Source organism: Neoarius graeffei, chromosome 11 (assembly GCF_027579695.1).
Source record: "Neoarius graeffei isolate fNeoGra1 chromosome 11, fNeoGra1.pri, whole genome shotgun sequence".
NCBI classification, from domain to species: Eukaryota; Metazoa; Chordata; class Actinopteri; order Siluriformes; family Ariidae; genus Neoarius; species Neoarius graeffei.
Genome location: NC_083579.1, coordinates 40,113,394 through 40,136,634, shown reverse-complemented (window position 1 = coordinate 40,136,634; position 23,241 = coordinate 40,113,394). Strand labels below are relative to the sequence as shown.

The 23,241-nt window shown below is 40.4% G+C and overlaps 1 protein-coding gene across 4 annotated transcripts in view; it reads right to left on the bottom strand.

Moving 5' to 3' along the window:
* heatr5a (HEAT repeat containing 5a) overlaps nt 1-23,241 on the bottom strand; it is a 175,946-nt gene that overhangs the window by 123,053 nt on the left and 29,652 nt on the right. For all 4 annotated transcript variants that reach the window (XM_060933915.1, XM_060933916.1, XM_060933913.1 and 1 more), the window contains exons 6-10: nt 23,015-23,186; nt 22,117-22,274; nt 11,229-11,478; nt 9,564-9,695; nt 3,185-3,435 (exon numbers count right to left, since the gene is read on the bottom strand). In XM_060933915.1, coding sequence (XP_060789898.1) covers nt 3,185-3,435; nt 9,564-9,695; nt 11,229-11,478; nt 22,117-22,274; nt 23,015-23,186 — 963 coding nt within the window. The remainder of the gene's footprint in view (nt 1-3,184; nt 3,436-9,563; nt 9,696-11,228; nt 11,479-22,116; nt 22,275-23,014; nt 23,187-23,241) is intronic.

The following is a 23,241-nucleotide window of genomic DNA, read 5'->3' as shown; positions in this document are numbered from 1 at the left end:
GGAAATTCAAGACCATTGTTACCCTCCCAGGCGTGGTCGACCAACAAAGATCACTCCAAGAGCAAGGTGTGTAATAGTCAGCGAGGTCACAAAGAACTCCAGGGTAACTTCTAAGCAACTGAAGGCCTCTCTCACATTGGCTAATGTTAATGTTCATGAGTCCACCATCAGGAGAACACTGAACAACAATGGTGTACGTAGCAGGGTTGCAAAGAGAAAGCCACTGCTTTCCAAAAAGAACATTGCTGCTCATCTGCAGTTTGCTAAAGATCACATGGACAAGCCAGAAGGCTATTGGAAAAATGTTTTGTGGATGGATGAGACCAAAATAGAACTTTTTGGTTTAAATGAGAAGCGTTATGTTTGGAGAAAGGAAAACACTGCATTCTAGCACAAGAACCTTATCCCATCTGTGAAACATGTTGGTGGTAGTATCATGGTTTGGGCCTGTTTTGCTGCATCTGGGCCAGGACGGCTTGCCATCATTGATGGAACAATGAATTCTGAATTATACCAGCGAATTCTAAAGGAAAATGTCAGGACATCTGTCCATAAACTGAATCTCAAGAGAAGATGGGTCATGCAGCAAGACAACGACCCTAAGCACACAAGTCATTCTACCAAAGAATGGTTAAAGAAGAATAAAGTTAATGTTTTGGAATGGCCAAGTCAAAGTCCTGACCTTAATCCAATCAAAATGTTGTGGAAGGACCTGAAGCGAGCAGTTCATGTGAGGAAACCCACCAAGATCCCAGAGTTGAAGCTGTTCTGTACGGAGGAATGGGCTAAAATTCCTCCAAGCCGGTGTGCAGGACTGATCAACAGTTACCGGAAACATTTAGTTGCAGTTATTGCTGCACAAGGGGGTCACACCAGATACTGAAAGCAAAGGTTCACATACTTTTGCCACTCACAGATATGTAACATTGGATCATTTTCCTCAATAAATAAATGACCAAGTATAATATTTTTGTCTCATTTGTTTAACTGGGTTCTCTTTATCTACTTTTAGGACTTGTGTGAAAATCTGATGATGTTTTAGGTCATATTTATGCAGAAATATAGAAAATTCTAAAGGGTTCACAAACTTTCAAGCACCACTGTGTATACACACACAGTATGTATATTTTATCCATACACACTGCTGTGCAAAAGTCTTATACCCCCCTATTTTTTTTCATACAAACTTTGTTATAGATTTCTATTTTATGATTTTTACATTGAGTCAGTACAAAAACATTTTAAAGTTCCAAATGTTCGTGTTTTTTTCCAGCACAAAATTAAACGTCACAAAAGAAATGTATCTGAGCAGCATATTCCATAAGAGAGCACTTTTCAGATTAAAAAAGAAAGCATAATGAAAGCTGCTGGGTTTTGGTGCAAAATGAAGAAGCGAGTTTGACAGTCAAAGTGTCCAGAAGAACTGCGGCTGGTTCTGTAAGATGCTCAGTAAAACCTACAGCTCATTTCCTTATAGAACTGCACTCACTGTACCTGAGGCTACTTTTTTTTTTTTTTTAGAGCAAAGGGTCTCATACCAATTATTGGCTGTGTCTGAAATCACTCACTCATTCACTACTTCCTATCTAGGGGAATTACTATATAGGGGACTATATAGTGAGCTCATTGGTAAAATGAAAAAACACTTTCAGACACTACTCTGCCGCATTGTTATTTACGTCATTACTGTCGCACAATTAAAACGTGCCAGATCAGGCGGCTGGTGGGTTTTCAAAATGAAAAATACATGCATGTATTTTTGTGATAAATACATATTATACTGAGCGCATTTCCCACATTAATAAATACAAAATACTTTGTGTCTGCTGCATCTTTCAGTGCTTTTAAATCAAGGCTGAATACTTTCTTCTTTGCCGCTGCCTTTTATCAAATTGAATTTGAGGCTTTTGATTAATTCCTCGCTCTGCCCTGTAACTTTTATTCTTGTATTTAATTTGCTTTATTCTATTTCAGCTTCTTTTCTATTCTCTTGCTATCTTTAATTGTACTTGAATGTCCGTTTATAATGGGTCCCTTCACCCCAACACGCTCCCCCTTCAGCGCGACCACAGTGCATGATGGTATATATTGCTTGGTTAGTGACCATCAGTTGTACACTACTTTTCACGATGCATTGTGGGATACTATGAGTCCACTATAGAGGGTGTAATAATTCTCACTATACATTCGGACAGCACTGCAAAATGGTGAACTCATGATATAGTCCACTATATAGTGAGTAGTGAGTGATTTCAGACGCAGGGATTGACACGGTTTCATTTATTATGACTTACTGCTGTTTAGAGTATTTTTTAAATGTTGAAACATTTCATTTTTTTAAGCCATTTTTGGTCTACATGTGTCCGTTTCGGCGGCACAGTGGTGTAGTGGTTAGCGCTGTCGCCTCACAGCAAGAAGGTCCGGGTTCGAGCCCCGTGGCCGGCGAGGGCCTTTCTGTGCGGAGTTTGCATGTTCTCCCCGTGTCCGCGTGGGTTTCCTCCGGGTGCTCCGGTTTCCCCCACAGTCCAAAGACATGCAGGATAGGTTAACTGGTGACTCTAAATTGACCGTAGGTGTGAATGTGAGTGTGAATGGTTGTCTGTGTCTATGTGTCAGCCCTGTGATGACCTGGCGACTTGTCCAGGGTGTACCCCGCCTTTCGCCCGTAGTCAGCTGGGATAGGCTCCAGCTTGCCTGCGACCCTGTAGAACAGGATAAAGCGGCTAGAGATAATGAGATGAGATGTGTCTATTTCTTTACACGTGTCTAAGACTTTTCCACAATACTGCGCGTGTATACACGCACACTTTTTTTCCCTGGAGGACTAAGAACGATTTCAAAAATTTTGTAACTTCAGTACAGTCCAACCATATATAGTTACAACCACATCTGACACCCCTGATTTAAATGACTCCTCTCTCTCCGTCCCTTTGACTACCAGCAGCCTCAACATCAACCACTTAAACAAGCATAAACAACATAAAATTGCAGTTAGATTCAAGTTGAGTAAACCTGGAAATGGTGCTGTTTAAAATGTTAGTACTCCATACAGTATGTGTTTCTAAATACACAAAGTTAACTATTCACACTGCAAATAGCAATTTGCTATCTGAAACTGCTATTCTGGGATGTTCCAGCCGTGTGATAAAACATGTCGTGACCGATTTCTCCGAATTCTCCTCACCTTGCCTTTAGAGTGTGGTATTCCTAACGGGCAGTGCTGTACGGCGCCCAGCAGGGCAGCGATTGCAGCACTGTACCCGGCTACGGCCTCAGGGCAAGACCTCAGTGCATTCAGTCTCTCTGAACAGCGCTCGAGCAACACAACCAGTTGAGCGGGCAGTGCAACTGCTATGCAGCGCAGGCACCAGGCAGCTGCCAGCCGTGCAGATAAGCTGGGGTGAAGGAGCACAGAGATCACACTGTCCAACATCCCTGAATGAGACAGAAATAATGAAAAAGAGAGAGAAAGAACAAAGGAGAGGATAGGAATAATCAACTTCCTGTTCAACTGATATTTATGCAATGTTCTTATGAAGCTCAAACATCACGAGCATCAATACAAGCTTTTCTAACACAACCAGGTCGATAAATATTTTTGACAAGATAATATTTTAGCAATCTACAATGTATTGGAGTTGAAATTAAATAATGAATATGAGCAGACTTTCCGCTTTAATCAGACTGCATTTACATCCAAGTTTGGTGAATGGTACAGGAATTACAGTAGACGGTATAGGGGCCAAAAGTAATCAGACAAATTAGTAATCATAAATTAAAGCTAGACGGCCTTTCGATTTTATAAAATCGGTGAAATTTAGCTCCCTCTGAAATTTGGTCATTGTGATATGTTTATTTATTTTAGCAATATCTCAAAAAAAATAAAATAAAAGCCATTCTGTGGCTGGGAAGTTATTTAATTTGAGGAGATTCCCTGGTAAATAATGTGCATGAAATCGCTCACTTCGCGCAGTCAAGCAGACAGAAGAAGTCCGTGTGCGCATGTGCAGGTTTACCTTATTCTTTTGGGTTTTACGGCAGCTGGCATCCACAGTGTTGCATTACTGCCATCTACAGGTTTACCTTTGGCCGTGCACTGACCGTTACATCATTGTCACTAAACGAACAGCTGATCCCACCGAGGTGCTCGCTGACCGCCGATATTTATTAGTTTGCTCCTGCGTTTCCGTTCCTTCGCAACGTCTTTTCTTCTCGCTTTCCGTTACTGCAGCGGTCTCAAAAGTAGCCGGTCACCGGCGGCAAATCGCCGGCTATGGCTTGTTATGCCGCCGGCTATTGTCAGTTGAGTCACAAAATTTAATATTAAATATTTCTGACAGCAAAAAAAGTTGTGAACGTAAATTACATCCACTATGTCATGTATGTCCGTTGCCGCGTCAACTGTGTTTACATCCTCGACACGAGTGCAGCCATTACTGCCGCCTGTGTTGCCAGATTGTGTTTACATCCTCGACACGAGTGCAGCCATTACTGCCACCTGTGTTGCCAGATTGGGCGGTTTTAAGTGCATTTTGGCGGCTTTTGAACATATTTTGGGCTGTAAAATGTCAGCAGTATCTGGCAACATATTTTTTTACTTAATACAAGAAATTAATGGATGCTAACATTTTTGCCAAAATGGTGTTTTATTTTCCATTGTTTAGGCAGCTTCAGCATCATACTGTGAGATTCTGTTCAAATTTTTTTTTTCTTCTATGAAGACTGGGCCATTTATTTTATTAGTTTATAATTATTGTTTAATTTAGTCTTCAGGAGAGACTGCCTGCACACAGTACTAGTATTAATAGTTTTTTTTCTTCCATGAAAGCTGAGGCATTTATATTATATTTTAAGGTAACTTCATGTTGTGCTGTGAGGTTCTCTGCACTTTAACTTTTGAACCAACAGGTGCATTTGGATAAGTAAAGCCTATTTTTCTGCATTTTTGTAGTCCTGGTAATCTTTTATATTGGTAAAGTTGTTTATAGGACCATTTCTCAGTGTCTGTTTTTTTAATCAATAGTTTTTCAGTAATAACTTAATATTTAACATATCACTCAATTTTAAACAACCCCCGCGCCTCCCCCATAGTCTCCAAAATTTCTGTGGGAAACACTGGCGTGCGTAACAACGCTAATCAAGCTTAAGCTAGACGACCCGCCTCAAATACCTGTCCCGGGTAAATGTTATCCCAATTTTAGATGGCCTGTTCCAAACCATCCCACCCCATGAAAAATTCGTACTTGCATCCATCCATCCATCTATCTATCCCTGCACGCTTTGCGTGCATTATGTCTGCCGCTGGCAGACATTTTACCATTTTGCACCCTGCTGTAAATTATTTGTACCCTGCTATTCTCCCAAACTTTGAAGCCCCTGGTTACTGTAGTCAGTCTTTCACGTTTCATTCGCACACTCCATTTTTCTCTCCTGTTTCAAATTTGTATCCCACAATGCCTTGCACGAACAGGGAAAGCCCACCACGTGATGTATGATGCATTTTGAATTGGATCATGGTGAAGCAAGAAAAAAAAGAAGAAAAAAAAGAGAATTTAGAGCCACGTGGCCCTAAATTCATTAATTGTTCTATTTTTTTTAAAAATGAATAAAATCGGAAGTCTGCGATTCGAATTCAGTAGCTTTCGGTCCACTAAACAAAAATAATTGGGTGTTGGGAAAATTCTTTTTATGACCTAAATTGAAAAATTTGAAAGGCAGTCTACCTTTAAATCGTCATCTTTAATACTTGTTTGCAAATCCTTTGCAGTCTATGACTGCCTGAAGTCTAAAAGCCACAGACATCACCAGATGCTCAGTTTCTGCCCTGGTGATGCTTTGCCAGGCCTTTATTTCAGATGTCTTCAGTTCCTGTTTGTCCTTGGGTCTTTTGCCTTTAGCAAGTGAAACGCATGCTCAATTGGATTCAAGTCAAGTGACTGACAGAAAATTCTGAAAGGCAGTCTACCTTTAAATCTTCATCTTTATCGTCTATAATCATAAAGACTGTCTTGTGCTTAGCCTAGAAACCGTGTTCACTTTTTGCCCTCGCTGAATATCCTTTCAAGATACTTGGACTAAAAAATGTGGATTTCTGTAAAGCTTATTGGAGATAAGGTCTATTGTTAGAAGCACTACACAAAACACATCTGAATTGAACTGAAGATTTATTATTTATTTATTTAGAGATTTTATCTGAACAATGGGCTCTTCCTCCTCCCCCCCATCTCCAGTCTCATTAACATGGAGAACTAGTACAACTCGTCATGTACTTAATTCTTAAGGAACTTGCAAAATTTTTTTGTTTTAAATTAGAAAAAACACACAGAAAGCTACATCAGTATCTAGACACTTTTTTTTTTTTTTTAAATGAAGCTTCATGTGACATACATTAATATGGTTATGTTACTTTGAAGAAAGAACTTAAGCTCTACAGAACAGCAAACCTGTGATCCCAGAGAGACCCTAAGAGAGAATAGCATTTTGGGAATATTTGTTGCCATGCATTTTTCAAATCAATATTCATCAAAGGCAATGGTGAAGGATAGAGAGGATATTACACTGCTGTGCAAAGATATGACATTTATCTTCGAGTGGTGAACTGTGTAATGTTCTTTGTATTATATGGACACATCCACCCAAAAAAAAAAAAATTAGTCAAAAAGAATTTTAATTTAGACCCGGTTTGCCATTTTGACAAAGCACGTCCAGTCAACAGGAAAACACTGGGAGTGACATCATCTGAGTGAAATATCAGGAATTCTTATACATAACAGACACTTTTTCATGGAATAAAAACATGTATTCCATTCCCTTCTAGCAGGTTTCATTCATTTGGTTTGATAGCATGCAATATTGTTAGCATATCGCTGATCCTACGTGTATTACATCACTCAACCCAATGGAGAACATGCGTTGAATATGGTTTACGATATTGCATGGTTGTCAAGACAACATGACGTCACACACTGGAGCTGATGCAAATATCCAATTTGAAAATGTTCTGCTGTGCATGCGCACAAGCATTTCTTTGTTCGCTGGGAAAGTGAAAGATGCATTGAATACCCGAAAGGCTCCCAAAAGCTCATTAGATATTCTTCACGCATATTTACAAGAGAAAAACATACCAATGGACATTGAAAAACTGGAAAAGCGACACGTCAGAGATGCAAAACTTCTGTGCCAGCGAGCGACTGTGACAATTTGTAAACAAACACAGCCATGAGGTTTGTTCGTGAAAAATGGAAGATGTTGAGAGATAGACGCATTGAACACCTGAAAGGAATGTATGTATAATAATAATAATAATAATAATATTAGCTGGCTATTTTTTTGTGGCATATCAGATATATTCCATTCAGCTAGCATGATACTGAACGACTCGAAGACGAATTCAATATCATGCTCGCTGAATGGAATATATCTGATATACCATGAAAAAAAGCCAGCCAATATTATTTCATTATGTCACTCAGATCCGCGACATAATTCATATGAAAAATGCGAGTTTTTCAACACGAGAAGATAAATTTCATATCTTCAAGCCAGGCGTGAGTTTCTTTTTATTATATAGACACATTCACAAACAAAAAGTACCCAAATTTATCAAAACAGTTATCAATTTTCTCACGAGTGACACAGTCAAGCCGGAAAGTCTGTACACCCCTTTGACCTTCTCCACGTTTTATTATATTACAGACTTATTCGACAACAGACAGAGTTCATTTTTTGTCACAAAATAGCCCATAATGACAAAGTGAAAGCAAGTTTTTAGAAAATATGCAAATTTTATTTTACTGACAAAAAATGGTTATTTGGGGTTACATATCTGTACACACCCTTAGCCTAATACTTGGTTGATGCACCTTTGGCAGCGATTACAGCTTCAAGCCGTCTTGGGAAAGAAGCTACGAGCTTGGTACACTTGTTTCTGGACATTTTTGTCCATTCCTCTTGGCATATCCTTGCAAGCTCCATCAGGTTGGATGGGGAGCATCATCAGTACACAGCCATTTTCAGCTCCTTCCACAGATGTTCGATTGGATTCAGGTCTGGGCTCTGGCTGGGCCACTCAAGGACATTCACAGACTTTCTCCGAAGCCACTCCTTTGTTCTCTTGGCTGTGTGCTTCAGGTCGTGGTCATGTTGGAAGGTAAACCTTCACCCCAGTCTGAGGTCCAGAGCGCTCTGGAGCAGGTTTTCTTCAAGGATCTCTGTGTACTTGGCTGCATTCATCTTTCCCTCCATCAGGACTAGTCGCTCCGTTCCCGCTGCTGAAAAACATCCCCACATCATGACGCTGCCACCACCATGCTTCACTGTAGGGATGGCATTAGCCAGGTGATGAGCGGTGCCTGGCTTCCTCCAGACGTGATGCTTGGTATTCAGGCCAAAAAGTTCAATTTTTGGTTTCATCAGACCACAGAATCTTGTTTCTCATGGTTTGAGAGTCCTCTAGGTGCCTTTTGGCAAACTCCAATCAGGCTGTCATGTGCCTTTTACTAAGGAGTGGCTTCCATCTGGCCACTCTACCATAAAGACCTTGATTTGTGGAGTGCTGCCTGGATGGTTGATCTTATGAAAGGTTCTCCCATCTCCACAAGGATACACTGGAGTTCTGTCAGAGTGACCCTCGGGTTCCTGCTCACCTCCCTGGCCAAGGCCCATCTTCCCCAATCACTCAGTTTGGCCAGGCCTAGGAAGATTCTTGCTGGTTCGAAACTTCTTCCATTTACGAATGATGGTGGTCACTGTGCTCTCTGGGACCTGTAAAGCTGCAGCAATTTTTCTGTACCCTCCAGATCTATGCCTTGACACAATCCTGTTTCTGAGGTCTGCAGATAATTCCTTTGACCCCATGGCTTGGAGTTTGCTCTGACATGCACTGTCAACTGTGGAACCTTATATAGGCAGGTGTTGGCACTCCCCAATCATGTCCAAGCAATCGACTTTACCACAGGTGGACTCCAATTAAGTTGCAGAAACATCTCAAGCAGTATCAGTGAAAATAAAACGCACCTCAGCTCACTTTTGGGTGTCATATCAAAGGGTGTGCACACCTGCGTACATGTATTTTACATTTTGATTTTTAATAAATTAGCACAAATGTCTAAAAACCTGCTTTCACTTTGTCATTATGGGCTATTTTGTGTAGAATTTTGTGACAAAAAACTAAATCTATTGTAGATCAAGTCTGTAACATCATAAAACGTGGAGAAGGTGAAAGGGGTGTGCAGACATTATGGCTTGACTGTGTCGAGAATTATGCCATGGTTTTGGTTCTCCATGTCCCAGATGGCGCTCGTATGAAAAATACGAGTGGTGTATTTCCCAGTAAAACACAAGTGTCCATATAATACAAATATACTGAATATATTTATCTTGCTCAACTAAAAAAGGCCACACAGTCTTCTGATGGTAGCTCATTTAAAATGGGAAGAAGTATAAAAAGCATCACTTTCCTAATCAAACACCTAATTCCTCAGTAGGAATCAATAAAGCACTCCCTGTGCTCTATTATCCCACATGTGACCCTGCAGAGCATTTGTATGCGGTGGCTAACTGACCTGTGCTGGTGTCATGCAGCAGTGGTGCGGCAGTGGACCCCAGGTCTTGTAACACACTGCCCAGCTCCAGTAGTATACACACCAGCATGTGCTGACCAGCTGCGCTTCTGACTTGCGTCTCCATGTCCCCCCCTGCGCGCATGCACACACACACACACACACACTAACCTGTACCTACTGGTTACCTGATCAAATGCTGCTAGAAAGTTTTTGAAACCTTTACGAATTTCTGGATTTCTGCATTAATTTGAGCTCAAATGTGATCAGATGTTCATCCAAGTCCTACAACTAACTAACTAAAAATTTACAAAACCCACACAATTCAACAAATGACAAAAACATTCTAGTTTTTTACATTTATTTATTGGGCAAAATTGTCCAAAATTAAATATCTTTATCAAAAAGAAAAGTGTGAGGAGCTTTGCATCAAGCATCAAAATATCAAGATTAACCCTTTCAATCCAATTTTTTGTTAGCTGGTCACTCACACATTACTCAGAAACCTAAACAAATGAAACACCAATTATCCACAACATATAGCAGACCTGGGCATTTTACGGCCCGTGGGCCGCATCCAGCCCTTTGGTTCATTCTGACCGGCTCGTGTAAGGTTAATTAGAAATTACAAAATAAATGTATTTTCTAATTTTACCTCATGCATGGACTGAATGTGCATTGCTTTTATTTTGAAGTTGTGTTCAACAAAAACGCAATGCGCACGACATGAACATGACATGAAATCCCACGAAACCTAATCCCGCGATAACCACTTCCGTAATTTGTCCAGACCAACCACAAACTTGTACGTCATCCTTCAAACGGTCCAGCCAATCACAGTGTGACGTTGTTGCGAGCAGGTCACAAGAAGACTTTAGCCCCCAAAATGTCCGCAAAAAGAAGAAAGGTAGATGCCGAATGCAGGGCTTTCAACAAAACATGGACTGCTAAGTATTTATTTACTGAAGTCAGAGATAAAGCTGTGTGTTTAGTTTGCGGAGAGCAGATCCGAAAAACACCAAATGAGGTGATTAGACTACAAATGTGGGCATCATTATTATAATATGATGTATCTTGCTTGATATTTGGAGTAGAAAGGCAATATTGTGATGTCTTTATTGTGTTTTGGGGTGAATGTGACTGAGGAAAAAAAAAAAAAGGTACAAACGTTCACATTTTGTTAACCATTGTTTTGGGAAATTTGATTGAATAAATGAAATTTTTTGTAAGGCAACCTCGTTTTTTCCATACTCTTACCAGTCTTAGCAGCTTGTAAAAACAATGTTATTTACTGCTTTATATAAAGAAATACAATTAATATTATGCAGAATTTAGTTCAGCTTTTTGGTCCGGCCCTTCTCAAAATTTTCTGTTTCTCATGTGGCCCCATGGAAAAAAATAATTGCCCACCCCTGACATATAGTGTTTTTCCTCCTACTATCTCTTATGTTCTAACAGTATTATATTAAAAATAAGCATTATGGATGTTAGACCTCTTAACTCCTGACCTTACCAATTGTGTACTCGGTCTTGTCTGAGCACACACACATGTAAACGCTGGAGCATTTTTACATACTGAAAATGATACCAAGTCCAATTGCCTTGATGGATTACTTCTAAACATTAAAATTCAAGATGACTAAAAATGGTGCATTTCCAGCAGCTTACCGAGTTCTTTCTTCTGTTTGCTGATGGCCAGGCACAGCTCCTTGGCCACCGCTATCTGAGCTCTCTCTCCCAGCAGGCTGCCTACAGAGGCTCTCAGGATATAGGAGACACAGCGTCGGCAAAAGACAGCTTCAGCTAGGTTCTGACCGACCCGCGGGTCACACACCAGCTCCATGAGCAGATAAAGCAGGCTGGAGAAATGTGCTTCCAACCATGTCCCACCCAGAGTGGAGAGAAACACCACACATGCCTAAACATGGGGGGGGAAAAAAAAAAAAAAAAAAATCATACACAGTATAGTACTCTGCAAAAGTCTTAGACACATGTAAAGAAATGCTGTTAACCAAAAATAGACTTAAAAATAATGAAATTAAACATTTCAACATTAAAAAAAACCAAAACTATAAACAGCAGTAAGCTGTAATAAATTAAACAAAATCAATATCTGATGTGAGACGACCCTTTGCTTTAAAAAACAAGAGTGCTCTGAGAGCACAATATCCTCCGCTGGCAACTAGGCCATAACTTTGGTAAAATGTGACTGAATCGAACAAAATTGCAATGTGCGTATTACTGACATATAACAAAGAATCCTGTCAAGTTTTGTGAAATTCCTCCAAAAACTGTGAGAAGAGTTGGTTTCAGAAGGTGAGCACCCTTACTGGGATGGACAGATGGACATCACCACGACATGATCCCCCTTCGGGCCTTTCAGCCAGCGGGGGATAAAAATTGTGAGGGAAGTTGATTTCAGAAAGCAAGCACACCTTGATGAAATTGCCAAAGTGTGTTAATAACCAAGGGCATAACTCTGGTAAAATTTGCCCAAATTAAATGAAATTGCAATGTGTGTATAACTGCCATATAACAAAGCCTTTTACCAAGTTTGGTGAAATTCCTCCACAAATTGTGAGAGGAGTTGATTTCAGAAGAACGTACACCCTCATGAAATTGTCAAAGTACAAGTTATTTAATCAAGGGTCAAAACTCTGGGAAAATTTTCGCAAACGAAATTAAATCGCAATCTGCGTATTACCGTCATATAACAAGGCCTTTTGCCAAGCTTCAAGAAATTCATTCAAAAATTGTGAGAGGAGATGCTGTCAGAATGTAAGCACACCGTCATGAAATTCTGAAAGTACAAGGTTGTTAATCAAAGGGCCACAACTCTGGTAAAATGCGACCGAATTGAACAAAATTACAATATGCGTAGTACCGATATAACACAATGCCTCTTGCCAAGTTTCATGAAATTCCTCAAAAAATTGTGAGAGGAGTTGATTTCAGAAGGAAAAACACATGAAATTGTTAAATTATAATTTTGTTAAATCGAGGGCTGTAACTCTGGTAAAATGTGACTGAACTGAACGAAATGACAATATGCGTATTACCGACATATAACAAAGAATCCTGCCAAGTTTTGTGAAATTCCTCTGAAAATTGTGAGAGGAGTTGATTTCAGAATGCGAGTACCCTTCCCAGGACGGATGGAAATCACCACAAAATAACCCCCCTTCGGGCCTTTCGGCCGGCGGCGGATTAAAAGAAAAAAAAATCCGTTGTCTCAGGTACAGTGAGTGCAGTTCTATAAGGAAATGAGCTGTAGGTTTTACTGAGCATCTTACAGAACCAGCCGCAGTTCTTCTGGACACTTTGACTGTCACACTCTCTTCTTCATTTTGCAGCAAAACCCAGCAGCCTTCATTATGCTTTCTTTTTTAATCTGAAAAGTGCTCTCTTATGGAATATGCTGCTCAGATACAAACTTTTTCCCTAACATTTAATTTTGTGCTGGAAAACAAACATCTGGAACTCTAAAATGTGTTTTTGTACTGACTCAATAATGTAGAAGTCATAAAATAAAAATCCATAACAAAAGTTTGTATGGAGAAAAAAAAAAAAAGAATAGGGTACCTAAGACAGTTCTATATATCTCGGCTGAATGGTCACAAGTAATTGCAAACAAGACTAACCAGGCTTAGTTTTTGTAAAACGATGGTATCTGAGCCAAAGACACTATTCCAAGTAGTTAATATTCAGAGAAAATGCATCCTCCTCAGCTAGAACACTGAAAGAAAAGGCTGCAATTAGGGTTGCAAAGGGGCGGAAAATTTCCGGAAAGTTTCCATGGAAACTTTGGTACGGGAATTTTGGGAATTTTCAAAAAAAAAAAAAAAGCACTGGAATTACAGTAATTTAGGGGAACTATTTAATTATTTTATAAAAAAAAATTATATATATATATATATATATATATATATATATATATATATATATATATATATATATATAAACCATTTATTTATTTAATTATTAAGTCATAAACAAACAAATATAAACATTTTATTTTGTCATCAGCAGACATTATTGCAAAATGGAGACAATTAAAACACATGATTACAACATTTTAGCACATCTGATGTCCCATTAAACTAGCACTAACACATTTTGCTGTAGCTAGCTAGCATGAGAATTTATTCAATGAAATGTTCTAATTATCTTACATTTACAGTTATTTTTGCCAGTAAGCTAGCATGAAATTTAGTTTTCTTACATGAAATGTTCATAGGAAGCTTTCATTTAGCTTATCTGGTTTCCCATTAAGCTAGCACAATTTGCTGTAACTAGCATCACAAGCTAACTACTTCAATGAAATGACAATTCTAATTTACAAGTAAATTAGCACTAGATTTATTCTACTATACCTTTTCATTTTTACTTAAATACCATAATAGATAAAAAATCATCCTCAAACATCCTCAAAACTTACTTGATGGCATGTAGTCCTTTGTCTGTAATGTGTGATCTCGGCAGTTTGTATTTAAAACAGTTCAAGCTCTTCAGAATTCTAGAAGTTATAGAGATCTTGCAGTCACGTGACCGCAAAGTACACAACCGCCATCTTGTCGGTCAAAAACACCGCTGAATACTGCTGCACTCGTGTACAGAATGGATCAATTTCAACCGACGGACTACACGGCTCATTTTTCTAATGAACAGATAACTAGATACATGTCTAAAATAAACAATCTACAGATTTGTGACCCTTATGGCTTACCGGACGGAGTTTTCACGACCGGATTTTGAACTGCCAGCAGAATACCCAGACGTGTATAATTACCTCATTAACTTTCCCCTCGCTGTTCAGTGGTGAAGCACTGCGTGCTTATAAATCTCTGGACAGTTATCTTTACAGAAATTCAGGATTTGTCAGCGACTCAGATGTGGCATCTTGTAAACAAGAATCCTCATTGGATGGGTAAGTCACTTAAGTATTGAGTATAGCACTGACCAGCCGATTATAGAATAGAATAAGGTAATTCCAAATCGTCCGTGTTGTTTACATGGATCTGGCGTTGGAGAGGTAGAGGCTTGGCAGTGGAGATTTGGGTGGCTGTTTTCTGAGCTTAGTCAACAGGCCGGCTCTGCAGCCTCGCTTTTGCTTCCGCTCCCGGCGCTGCCTCCTTCGCTTTGCTTCCGATAACAATCCACGGAGACCCCGCTGGTCTCGCTATCTCATCCGGAATGTTTTTTTTTTTTTCTCGTCCGGAATGTTGTGCATGCGATGGAAATCGCTACAAACCGTCATTTTCTGCTGGAAACCAGTGTCCAGTAAGTCCATATGGTTGTAGTGGATATTGAAGTCCGGTACAGACGAACAACACGCAAAAATACACACAAAAAACAAAAAACGTGCACAGGTAGGGAGAGCTTGTAGCCGCAGCCGTTGTAGTAGAATTGTATATAGTAGGGTTTTCCAGAAGAAAAGGTAGAAGTAAAAGCAGAAGGCGGAATATGGCGTTTGACCGACAAGATGGCGTCTGTCACAATCTGGATCGGCTGTGACGTCACATGCAAGTGCTCCATTGTGCATGTGATAGAGGGATGCAAAGTGCATGTAAGGGGTGTGGCTTCAATGGCTCCTGAGAAAATAACATGTTTTGTCCATGTGAGTGAGTAACAGCGTGCTATGCACAACTTTATTCCCATAAATCTGCCTCTTTTAACCAAGATTATGCTAAAATATTTTTTTCTACTTACTTAATTGATGTCTACTTTCAAAATTCCCAGTCTTTTCCCGAAAATTCCCGTTAATTCCCAAAAATTCCCATGGAAAGTTTCCACCTTTGAAAATTCCCGGAATTTTGCAACTCTAGCTGATATACATACTGACGACAGTGTCCAGGTTGCATTAAAATGGTCTGCTCCATGTAGTGGATTTTTTTTAGATTACACTGACTGGCAAACACGAAATTCATTCCTCAACACAAGTTATTAAAAAGTGGACACGGAAAAATGTGAAAACCGTCAAAAAAGTGAGAAGCTCCTTCAGGATGGAATGGTTCAAGAATAAAGCAATGTAACAGACATGGAGTCCTTTCTGGAAGTACTGGAACAGTAAAGCAGAGTGTTTTCTTTCTGCTATGCACTGAAGACATTTGGGTTTGAGATCAAAAGATGAATATGAGACAGCAGATCAGAATTTCAGCTTTGTTTTAAAAAATAAATAAATAAACACTTCAAGTGAGGCACCTTTTGTTTGAACCCACCCACCCGCTCACTTTCAAGCGATCAGAATTATTGGAACATGTGACTGACATGTCATCATCTCCCTTATCCAGCAACGTTGCCAGGTCAGGGTTCATGTGGGTCAATAGGGTCCACATGTCATATTTGCTGTGTTTACACTTCTACCGGTACGAAAGTGGTATAACTGTATTGATACAAAGTATACCGGTACAGTTTAGTGCATCTGTCCACACTAGTGAGAAATGTTTGCGGTTTTCTTTCACGGTTAGTTGAAATGCGCGTACGCGAAATGTTTCCGTGGTTACCAAGTAACTTCCTTCCGAGAATATGGCGGATGAAACAACGTGTGTGTGCTTTCTGTTGTCAATGTACAGTCTGTATTTCTGGTGGTCATTTATTCAGTCGAATCGTATAAAACGCGCGAGGCAGTTGAGAAAGAAACAAACGAATCTCCGTTCTTCACTATTTTATTCAGCGAAGACATGGATTGAGGTGTGTGACTTTGTGCATGATATTTGTATCGATACAGAGCTGCTTCATCCGTCCATACTACGCGAAGCGCTACAGTACCGATACTGTACCGGTATGAAACCCATACATTTGTGGGTTTTGTACTGATACAGTTATACCGCTACAGTACCGGGATAGTTGCTAGTGTGGACAGGTGTTGCGGTACGAAAGTAGTTTCGTATCGGTACAAAATCCCTAGTGTGGACAGGGTAATTAACTGGATCACAGTTTTACGCTGGATCACCTTCCTGTCACAACCTTCCCATTTCTGGGCTTGGGAAACAAGCCTTCACACACACTCGCACCTACAGGCAATATAGTGTAGCCAGTTAACCTAAACGCATGTCTTTGGACTGTGGGGGAAACTGGAGCACCCGGAGGAAACCCATACAGACACGGGGAGAACATGCAAACTCCACACAGACAGGTCCCTGCTGGCCACTGGGCTTGAACACAGAAACTTCTTGCTGTGCTACCCATTAACCACCGTACCACATGAACATGTGACTGACGTGTGCCCTGTTATACTGAATGTTTAAACAACTAATAGCTCTGAATATCTAATCTTAGGTTGTGCCCTGGATTTCTGCTGTGAAGACTGTAATTGTAGGTTTAAAAAAACAAAAAAAAAAACACGAAGATCATGATTAACCTCTAACAAAAGTGATAGGCCAAAGTGTGAAGATTTGAGCATGCATTCACCTCCTAAAGAGGAGACAGGAGAGAAACTCCCCAGAACAAACAACTAAAAGAAGTTGTGGAAAACAAGCCTGGAAAAGCATCATAAAAGATGCCATTATTGCAAGCAAGGCATATGAAACCAAATATTAACTGATATTTATGATAAGACTCTCCGTTTCAATACTTTTGCTCACCTAAAAATTGGGTGGTCTGCCACTAAAGGGGTCACATTTAAATTTAACAGATCTACACGCAAATAGCAAGAAATTAAACTCTGATCGATCGTATCATTCATCTTTTGATCTCAAACTCCAGTGTCTTCGGTGAGAAACAAAAGAATTGGCTTTCCATTCAAAAACTGCGTGCTAGAAGCATCAATACGTTTGGCCTGACTTCTGATTTTACTTTCTCCATTCCTCAGTTTTGGGGCTTTTTTTTTTTTATTCCATGTCAGCAACTGAGACCATTTCATGGCAAGAGCATTTCTAAAAAAAAAAAAAAAGATACCAAGTTCTTCATTCATAAATAAATAAAAAGTTGCATAAACAAATGACTCAATAAGATGCTTCAGATACACACGTGATAACTAACGTTTTGTGGTGGCACCTTGTTAAAAACAATCACCCATAGTATAAATCCAAAGAGAATAAAATGTGTTCCTCATCTTGTACATACGACAGGAACTGGCACTGGAAAAGCACATGCTGGACTGAATGATTATTGGGGAGTGACACAAATTGTAACTTTTTTTTTTTTGAGAGAAAAAGCAGGCAGTCGGCTTCCCTGCACAGAAATTAAAGCAACATTTGCACTGCAAGAAACAGTCAAGCATTATCTGCAACAAGACAGAATAACAGCAGTGATGAATAAATATCCCTGATAATACTTAGAGGAATATGTTTACTTCATTGTAATATTATTTTAAGAAGCTTGTTCAATTAAATCACTCTTTCATATAGTGAAGTGAATCATCATGATCATGTACTGAAGTGAACCGTTATTAATTAAAAACCAATGAATCATGAAACAAATAGATTTGCTGTCAGCCCAAAAGATTCATGCCCGACACTAAGGGCTTGTTACACACACAGACGCACAAAGAGACAGAGAGAGAGAGAGACACACACACAGAGAATATTCGTGAAATTAGAACTTGTTACTAAAAGAGAACGCAACAGAAAACTGCTACAGACAGACAGGGCACGCTGACTATCTCTAACGCTACGTTCACACTGCAAGGCTTAATGCTCAATTCCGATTTTTTTGTGAGGTCGTTCACATTAACAAATATATGCGACTTGTATGTGATCCTCAGTATGAACAAAAAGCGACCTAAAAGTGTTCCGCATGCGCATTGCAGGATACGATGACGTCACACGCAGTGAGCATGGCCAGTGTTTACGGAAGTAAAACCGCCCGGTTGCGGTATGACTCATCCAATCTAGCTTGAATAGCTGTATCCCCCCAAATGGAAATCAGCTCCCTAACCTCTGCGTCCTTCCATTGAGAAGATTCAGAACCTTCACAGCCCGAAGCGTCCCTCGCATTGATGTCATGCGCAGGGGCGCAGATACGTTTTTTGAACTGGGGGGGGGGACAAAGCTGCCAGCAAACCAACCCCAACATGCCTGTCAAACTTCTTGTGGGTTACCATAGCAACCAAGCTCGAGCTCGCAACCTGTGCAGTCTGCGCAGCTCAACCAACCGAATATCAGTCTTTGTTTTGTTTTATGCGAGTTGTTGCAACTATGTATACACTGCCGTGCACCTCAATAAACCGAATGGTAATTAGTCTTTTGATTTTTCCGTGAGGTTTGCCTTATGCAAAGAAAGACAGCATAGACGTTTTTTCCTCCCTATAAGTGGGGGGGGGGGGGGGGGGGGGGGACCGAACGAGGTGAATTTAAATCTGGGTGGGACGAGTCCCCCCCCTCTATCTGCGCCCGTGATTATGCGCCATGTTGTTGTAACTTTTTTTGAGAGACCCGCCGCCTACTTCAGCGCAGAATAGTGACGTTTGTGGCTTGTTGATGACGTGCAAGTCAGATGAATGTGACCTGGCGGTTCAGACTGAAGTCGCATATGAAAAGAGCAGATAGGAATCGGAATTAGGACCACATATCCAAACGGTCTGGGTCGGATTTGAAAAAAATCGGATCTGTGTCGTTCATATTGTCAATAAAAGATCGGATACAGGTCACACATGGGCGAAAAGATCGGATTTGAGTCACTTCAGCCTGCAGTGTGAACGTAGCCTAAAAGCACTACTCTCAGAAAATACCTCTTCTCACAAGTCTTCCATCTCTTAAAGAAAATATATCTAATGTAAAATCAAGATGGGAAACTGAAGGCAACATCACAATCTCACAGGAGAACTGGAAGGAAATTTTCAAATAACACTGGAAAACAACAAATTCTCCTCTTTGGAGAGAATATTCATGGAAAAATCTCATTCAGTATTTCTGCACTCCATACCAAAAGCTATTCCAATCAGAAGAAAGAAGAAGAAACCTTTATTATTCGTCACATGCACACTTCAATCACAGTGAAATTCATCCTCTGCATTTAACCCATCTGAAGCAGTGAACACACGCACACACACTCAGGGCAGTAGGCAGCCACACCAGAGCGCCCGGGGAGCAGTCAGGGGTTCGGTACCTTGCTCAAGGGCACCTCAGCCCAAGACCGCTCCACATCAACCTAACTGCATGTCTTTGGGGTAAACCGGAGCACCCGGAGGAAACCCACGCAGACACGGGGAGAACATGCAAACTCCACACAGAAAGGCCCTCGCCGGCTGCTGGGTTCAAACCCGGAACCTTCTTGCTGTGAGGCGACCGTGCTGACCACAACACCACCATGCCGCCCAGACAGAATGTTGGAGATGTTGTGGAAGCAAAGAGGTGAATCACTATCATATATTCTGGTATTGCCCTATTGTGACCCCATTTTGGTTGCACGTACATCAAATTGTAGAGACTGTGTTTTCAACAAAAATAACCTTTTGTTTCAATTTGTTATATTTGGTGGATCTAGAGGAACTGGGGTGGAGGAACAAAAAGATAAATATTTACTAGGGCTGTAACGATACACCCAACTCACGATTTGAATCGCGATTTTTGACCCACGATTCGATACGCCCACGATTTTTTTAAAAATGTTTTTTTAAAGTAGTAAATTTGACTTATTAGCATTTACTTACTTACATTAACTATTTAATAACAAATAATTCAGACCACTGCAGAGAATGAGTAATATGTATGCAAAAATGAACAAATGTATATCCAAAGATTGTTTTATTTCTCAAAATAATACTGTTGAGCCGGAAGCTCTGTTTTTTTCGGTTCTGAAAAAGTCATTTTTCCAAATCGTGTAAATCCGTTAAGATTTTTTTTTGGGGGGGGGCTCTCTCACTGTCTCACTCTCATAGGGCCAATGATTTTCTGTGATCGCGGAAAACAGATGGAAATTACGGAATTTTTATGGTGAAACATTGCTCGCGTGTCAAAATGTAACTGCCGCAGAAGGCTTCCGCCCAAGCAGACATGCCTTCAGTGTTGCCAGATATTGCTAACGTTTTCCACCCCAAAATATATTCAAAACCAGCCAAAAAGCACCTAAACCTGCCCAATCTGGCAACACTGCATGCCTTTCCGGTCAAGTGATTGTGATTGGCTTGTGGCACACCTAGCCAGCCAATGAGCTGCTTGTTTACAGATTCGCTCCCCGCGTCGCAACCAGAATGGCGACCACTTAAAAGAAATGAATGCTCTGCCAGTGGCGAGTGTGGACGTTGCGTGACTCGCAGAAGATTGTCGCAGGTCGGCGAAAAAACGACTTACTGATAGATATAAAAAATAAAAGTAATTTAAGTAAGTTTAAAATGTAATTTAAATAAAAAGTATTCATAAATTGAAGTTTGGAAGCGCCTCTGTTTTTGGGCTGAGGAGAAGTTTGAAAGGGTGTACCGCGATTCTGCCTTCTTGTATCGCGATACGGATCGTGGCTCTGCGTATCGCAATTTCGATTCGCATATCGTTACAGCCCTAATATTTACTGAGAATATTACTGGTGGCCTGTAAGAAATCAATAACGAAGAAATGGCTGAAGAGGGAGGCACCTAGTGTAGATGAATGGATTGATAGTGTACAGCATCTTCGTAATGGAAAGAATTACTTTCAATCTAAGAACACAAAAAGAGGTATTTATTGAAGATTGGCAAAAATGGATTACATATGTCTCTACCATAAGACCAGACTTCAGGTAATCTCAGATTGGACTATCAGAATACTTTCATGTTTTTTCATTTCTCTGTACAGTACCTTTCCTTTTTTTTTTTCTTTCCACCTTCGTGACTGGAGGTGTTTTCCAATCCCCTTTTGTACGCTTTTACTTTTCCCTTGATATTTTCTGTATTTGTCTATAGGTCTCCATGTTGATTGACTGTTCATTTACATGCAAAATCAAAAACCAATAAAAAGTAAATGACAAAAAAAGAAAATACCTCTTCTAAACCTTTCAAGGCTGCTCATTTTAAGCAGAAACTCCAAAAACTAAACATTTTATAAAGTAATATTTCATAACTATAAATTTTTATTTGGTAAATTGGGTTTATGCAGGCAATTACTTCTTCAATAAATGACTCAAAGTCCTTCCTTCCTGCACCATGCATGGTGCGGTTGGCGGCGCTGATCTCCGTTTCGTAGCCCGCGGCCTCTCGCCTATATTACATAGCTAGGGTTACAGTGGTGGGCGAGTCCTCTGGTAACCGCGAGAGTTTGACTCCCCACTCGCATCTGTATTGTAGCATGCTTTGCCAGAAAGCACCATTTTAATGATGGTCTTTGGTATGACCCGACCGTGAGCAAAACTCGCGATCTCCCGATCGAGAGGCGGACACGCTAACCACTAGGCCAACTCGCCGGTCAACAAAGGACTGCAGGACACAAAAGTACAGAATGCGGCATTCAAACTTTTTTTGATTTCATATATTTCTGCTTACACAGAGCCTCAAAACTCTGATTCTGCACATTAAATCCCTGAACATTAACAGTATATTATGTTCATGCCATGTACTAAATATTTTAAATGAAAAATTTAAAATCATCTTGTACATTTCTGACTGCATATCATGTTTTTGTTTTCTCCCCATGAGGCATTAACTGACCTGTGTGATGCCGACACGCAAGTCTCCATTCACTGTGCTGATCCCCTTCAGCATGTCACCACTGACACGCAGAAAACCTGCTCCACGTCGAAGGAAGCCACTGGATACCAGGTCAGTCACCTCTTCCAAACAACTCCGCTTCAAACCTGGCCGGGGAGCTGCAGTGGTGGAGACAGGAACGCAGACAAATAACAACAAGCCGACAGCAGAAGTAGGAGAATACATAATGGATGACATGGGGATTTAGGGAGGAACAATTATTACAAAATAATTACTATTACTTTTTGTTATGCCATACATCGACATCATGAGATAATACAATAAAGACGAAAAGGGAAGCCATGGCCTAAAGGTTAGAGAAGCAGCTTTGGGACCAAAAGATGACAAATCAGGGCATGAAATGCAGAAAGAAACCCCATTCTGTTTCTGTAATAACCTCAACACTTCTGGAAAGGGTTTCTACTAGATTTTGGAACATGGCTACTGGGATTTGCCCATTCAGGCAAAGAGCTTTACTGAGGTCAGGCACTGATGTTGGGCGAGAAGTTGGACTTGAGTTCTTCCACTCAAACCATTGGCAAACCACGTCTTTAGGGAACTTGCCTTGTGTGGGTCCCTTAGGTCCAGAAGGCAACACGTAACGCTGCATGCAAAGACGCTTCCAAATTTGCGGAAACAGTCTGCAGAAGGCACTATAGGTATGAAGGTCTGGTGTCCACATACTTTTGGCCATACAGTGTATTTTAAATAAATATTTTTAGCCTTAATATATTTTAAAAAATCCAACTAATCAATTCTTTATAACTAAACTAAATTGTTTTTGCCTCTAGGGGAAAGTGTGTTTTGAAAAATCTCTCCCTGCAAGTGGCCACTCGGGTGATGTATTAATGTAACCCACCTACAGCTTGTTTGGGTTCAAGTGCCGAGGCGAACAAGGTCCCCAGCAGTTTGGAGACAGTCACACGCACGTCATAGTTGGAGCCATCAAATGCTTTGAAGCACAGTGAGGCCATGTTCTCCAGCTCTGTGGACCACATGAATACAGCTTCTCTCTGCAGCTCCAACAGGCACTGAGAATAAACATCACACACACAAAACCACTTCACACACACAACAGTAACAAAG